At 42.0% G+C, this 5210-nt stretch overlaps 1 protein-coding gene across 11 annotated transcripts in view; it reads right to left on the bottom strand.

Moving 5' to 3' along the window:
* ppfibp2b (PPFIA binding protein 2b) overlaps positions 1-5210 on the bottom strand; it is a 94177-nt gene that overhangs the window by 36257 nt on the left and 52710 nt on the right. For 10 of the 11 annotated variants that reach the window (XR_002275271.1, XR_002275272.1, XM_020604239.1 and 7 more), the window contains one exon: positions 1692-1835. Coding sequence is in view for 9 of the 11 variants with exons in the window: in XM_020604239.1 (XP_020459895.1) it covers positions 1692-1835 (144 nt within the window). In the remaining 2 variants the exon portion in view is untranslated. Of the gene's footprint in view, positions 1-1691; positions 1836-1922; positions 2122-5210 lie in introns of those variants that run through there. The other variant, XM_020604249.1, reaches the window with a different exon arrangement.

Raw genomic sequence — 5210 nt, 5'->3', positions numbered from 1 at the left:
TGTCACGCTCCTGCCCCTCTTGCTTCCTGTCATGCTTTTATTTTCACATTACTTCCTGTTTTGTTTCACCTCAGTTTTGGCCCTTTTATTTAATCATCATTAGTTCACCTGCTCCTTATTGTTTGCACCTGTTTTTTACTTCTATTTAGGCAGCGTCCTCCCACCAGGACGCTGCCAGATTGTTCTAGACCCCAGCTCTGAATCTCCAGCATTTATACCTTGCCTGACTCTCTGTTTCTGACCTTGGATTACCGTTTTTTGACCACTGTGTTTTGTCTATGCCCTCCCAGATTCTGTTCGCCTGCAGTGTGCCGACCTTCTGATTTTTGTCCCCCTTGACCTCGAGTTTGGATCCCCTGGCTATACCTGTTTACCGGCGCCGACCCTGGACTGTCTTATCGACCTGATTGATATCCTGGACTTTGTGTTAGTTGTTTTGCTTACAACAAGTAAAGAACTTGTCGCTACCTCGGTTCGTCTGGTTTTCTAATTGAGTTCACCACAACCTCTGTTTGGCATATGTACATGCCAAACCTGACAAAAATATTGTGACATAACTTTTTTCCAACTGAGCCCTGCCCACTTAAAACAAGCATGAACAGCACAGGTTAAACATAAATGGCAAAATGATCAAAGTCTATCAGTGTTTGGCAGAAACACGCTCATGTCACAATCTACTGCTCATAGTAAGATGCTGACTGGGAAAACAGGTTTTGAGGGCCTTCACTAGAATTCTATTTTAAGGAGCATAAGACATTACTCATCATGACTAAATGACTGTTTAGGATAGCTATTTTTGCTGTATTTACTCCAGAATGTCAGCTGTCTGTTTGGCAGGCCATCTGCATGGTGTTACTGTAAGGTAAGACCATTTGATGTGTTCTGGCTTGTTTCAGAACATCCGCACTGAAGCTCGTATCTCATCCAGATACTTTTCATTATCATCTCTGCCAGTGAAGCTGGTTGTGAGACAAGTTCTCACAGAGCTGGCCATGCTGTGGTGTGCCTGATTAGGTTCTGGATGTTATAAATAATTTTCAGTGTTGGCAGTGAGCCCAGTGTGTGGGACTGGTGACTAGTTTAGTGGCAAAACCAAACCCAGAAGGACTACTGGTGAATTGGTTTCACAACAGGTAGGTGGGTCAAAGGATGGCTAATTGTGTTCAGTTTGGTTGGTTCATCCAACACTTTGGTCCAAATCAATACGTCTCAGCAACTAATGTCCACACTTTCAAGAAAACTGGTATGAATATTGATGCACATTCACATTTTTCTAGGAATTCAATAATTTAGCTTTCTATTAGTTTTCCAATGATGTTATTATACTATTATGCAGAATGTATTAAAAAGTTTTCAAGTAATTCATTATTGTGGGAATTGTTCAGTTTTCCAACACAGACCATGTATGGTGTGACTTGTATGTAGCTGTCATTGCTACAATAACCAGCTGACAACCATTAAGCTCAAAACAGATCTGGTTCAATCATCAGAAATCAAAGTAATAGGCAAAATAATATTTTGGAAGATTTATCCTCCTTCTACTGAACACTGCATTGAATGTATATATTCATTTAAATGTAGGCAAATGCAGCATCTCTGCTTATAGCACATTAAATACAGGCATCACTTAAGCTGTTAATTGCTGGATCAAAGAAACTCAGTGAAACACACATACCAGTTTGTTGATTTACCTCAGCTTTGCTCTGCTTTGTGTTCGTAGGATCTTGCAGGTGTGTGTGAGTCTCATCCACGCTAACCAGCTTCAGTTTGAGACAGGACACCTCGTCCATCAGATCCAGCTTCTCAGTCTCCAGTGAGGTCCTGTTTATCAGCTCCTAAAGAAATAATACATACACTGTGAGAAAAACAATTGAACAACTTTTAAAATCCATACCTACAGAAAACATCAAACACACACATACAATGGAGGTCAACTCAGTGAAAAGTCAGCATGCTACTCCGCTCGGTACAACATTGTGCCCACACTGACAGAGCAGGCCAGGCTGGGGCCCTAGACCCCATAAAGCTAAATATACACGTTCAGCCACACAAACATGCACACACACAGGAGAGCTAGGGACTCTATTAATATATCTTTGTGCTTCTTTGGTATGGGAGAGAGAAAATGAAAGTGTGTGCATGTGAGAGATAGAAAGAGGATATGCAGCCCACTTGAACAAAAGTCACGCCCACATTGCCACTGCTCAGTGTGTCTGTCTGCTTTCATTTCCTCATCTGATTTACTTCTAATCCCACTTCCTTGTTGCTAAATGCAAACCTAAGTTGCTTGGGTTGTTGTTTAAGCCTCCGACATCCATTTTCTTGCTCCATTGTTGTTATGATCAAATAGCTAATGAATGTTCATGGGAAGACCCAGGACACGCTGAAGGAACTATGTCTCTCGGCTGGCCTGGGGCCTTGGCATTCCCCCGGAGGAGCTGGAGGAAGTGTCTGGAGAGAGGGAAGTCTGGGCATCTTTGCTTAGACTGCTGCCCCCGCGACCCGGTTCAGGATAAGCAGAGGAAAATGGATGGATGGATGTTCATGGGTTCTACAACTAACTAATCTAAAAACTAGAATTACCACTTTGTTGATGTACTGTATGCCTCCACCAACCAAAGTCACAGGTATGGGGCAAACATTAGGTCACTGACCTTGACCTTTGACCACCAAAATCTAATCAGTTCATCCTTGAGTCCAAGTGGACACCTGTGCCAAATTTGAAGAAATTGCCTCAGGCTGTTCCTGACATACAGTGCCTTGCGAAAGTATTCGGCCCCCTTGAACTTTGCGACCTTTTGCTACATTTCAGGCTTCAAACATAAAGATATAAAACTGTAATTTTTTGTGAAGAATCAACAACAAGTGGGACACAATCATGAAGTGGAACGAAATTTATTGGATATTTCAAACTTTTTTAACAAATAAAAAACTGAAAAATTGGGCGTGCAAAATTATTCAGCCCCCTTAAGTTAATACTTTGTAGCGCCACCTTTTGCTGCGATTACAGCTGTAAGTCACTTGGGGTATGTCTCTATCAGTTTTGCACATCGAGAGACTGAAATTTTTGCCCATGCCTCCTTGCAAAACAGCTCGAGCTCAGTGAGGTTGGATGGAGAGCGTTTGTGAACAGCAGCTTTCAGTTCTTTCCACAGATTCTCGATTGGATTCAGGTCTGGACTTTGACTTGGCCATTCTAACACCTAGATATGTTTATTTGTGAACCATTCCATTGTAGATTTTGCTTTATGTTTTGGATCAGTGTCTTGGTGGAAGACAAATCTCCGTCCCAGTCTCAGGTCTTTTGCAGACTCCATCAGGTTTCCTTCCAGAATGGTCCTGTATTTGGCTCCATCCATCTTCCCATCAATTTGAACCATCTTCCCTGTCCCTGCTGAAGAAAAGCAGCCCCAAACCATGATGCTGCCACCACCATGTTTGACAGTGGGGATGGTGTGTTCAGGGTGATGAGCTGTGTTGCTTTTACGCCAAACATAACGTTTTGCATTGTTGCCAAAAAGTTCGATTTTGGTTTCATCTGACCAGAGCACCTTCTTCCACATGTTTGGTGTGTCTCCCAGGTGGCTTGTGGCAAACTTTAAACAACACTTTTTATGGATATCTTTAAGAAATGGCTTTCTTCTTGCCACTCTTCCATAAAGGCCAGATTTGTGCAGTATACGACTGATTGTTGTCCTATGGACAGAGTCTCCCACCTCAGCTGTAGATCTCTGCAGTTCATCCAGAGTGATCATGGGCCTCTTGGCTGCATCTCTGATCAGTCTTCTCCTTGTATGAGCTGAAAGTTTAGAGGGACGGCCAGGTCTTGGTAGATTTGCAGTGGTCTGATACTCCTTCCATTTCAATATCTGTTCACAAATGCTCTCCATCCAACCTCACTGAGCTCGAGCTGTTTTGCAAGGAGGAATGGGCAAAATTTAAGTCTCTTGATGTGCAAAACTGATAGAGACATACCCCAAGTGACTTACAGCTGTAATCGCAGCAAAAGGTGGCGCTACAAAGTATTAACTTAAGGGGGCTGAATAATTTTGCACGCCCAATTTTTCAGTTTTTTATTTGTTAAAAAAGTTTGAAATATCCAATAAATTTCGTTCCACTTCATGATTGTGTCCCACTTGTTGTTGATTCTTCACAAAAAATTACAGTTTTATATCTTTATGTTTGAAGCCTGAAATGTGGCAAAAGGTCGCAAAGTTCAAGGGGGCCGAATACTTTCGCAAGGCACTGTATGTACAGATAGACAAACAAAACCTGAAACCATAATGCCTCCACCCACAGCTCTGGCTGGCATGGAGGCATAATAAAAATGCCACAGAAAATGAGATTAAGTGTTGTGGGAACTGTCAACTTTATGGTGGTGCTAAATGAAAATCCGGAGATCACCTAAGTCATCATGATTCAGCGGTTGGTGAGATATTTCAGTCTGGACCAAAGTGGAGGGTTGACCACCCAACAGACAACCATTGCCATTCATACATTCATACACATATAAATTAATATTTACTTATTTCCATTAATAAATATTCAAGGTTAAATTTACAGTATATGTTTGTTTGTCCCCCTTAATGTGGATGTGTGGATACTGTACACTAGATACATTAGAAGGGTACACTTGCATACCCTCCAAATGGAAAGATCACATGGTAAAAAAAAAAAAGTCAATTCAGAGACAGACAGCACAAACCCCATAATCACTCCAGCTCAGCAGCATTACTCACACTCACACAAACACACAGTCTATACAGTTATGACAGCTGCTTGTCAGTTTGCAATTTAACACCAGTGCCACTAACAGCAGAATAAGCCGTGGTCTTCAGAGATAATTTATCAGACCTCTGGGGTCAGGTCCACAATGCAGCTGCCTGACATTTGCTTTCTCTTAATTATGAAGAGCAGCATGTGATAAATTGTCATCCACTCTATAGTATTTATAGACCTCTTTAAGAAGGCTGCACTCTTCTCCAAAACTGAACTGTGTTAAATATGGACTTAATTTATTTCAGCTTATCCCATTCTTCCTAGAAGATCCACTCAATCTCCATCTATTTGGATGGGAAGTGTCTGTAAATGACCTTTTTCAGGTCTCTCCACAGACGTTCTGTGGGGTTTTAGTCTGGGCTTTGGCTGGGCCACTTAGGGCCAGTCAGAGACTGGTCCTGAAGCCATTCCAGTGCTGTCTTGGCTGTGTG

Source organism: Monopterus albus, unplaced genomic scaffold (genome assembly GCF_001952655.1).
Source record: "Monopterus albus unplaced genomic scaffold, M_albus_1.0 scaffold65.1, whole genome shotgun sequence".
NCBI classification, from domain to species: Eukaryota; Metazoa; Chordata; class Actinopteri; order Synbranchiformes; family Synbranchidae; genus Monopterus; species Monopterus albus.
This window is presented reverse-complemented; position numbering and strand designations above follow the sequence as displayed.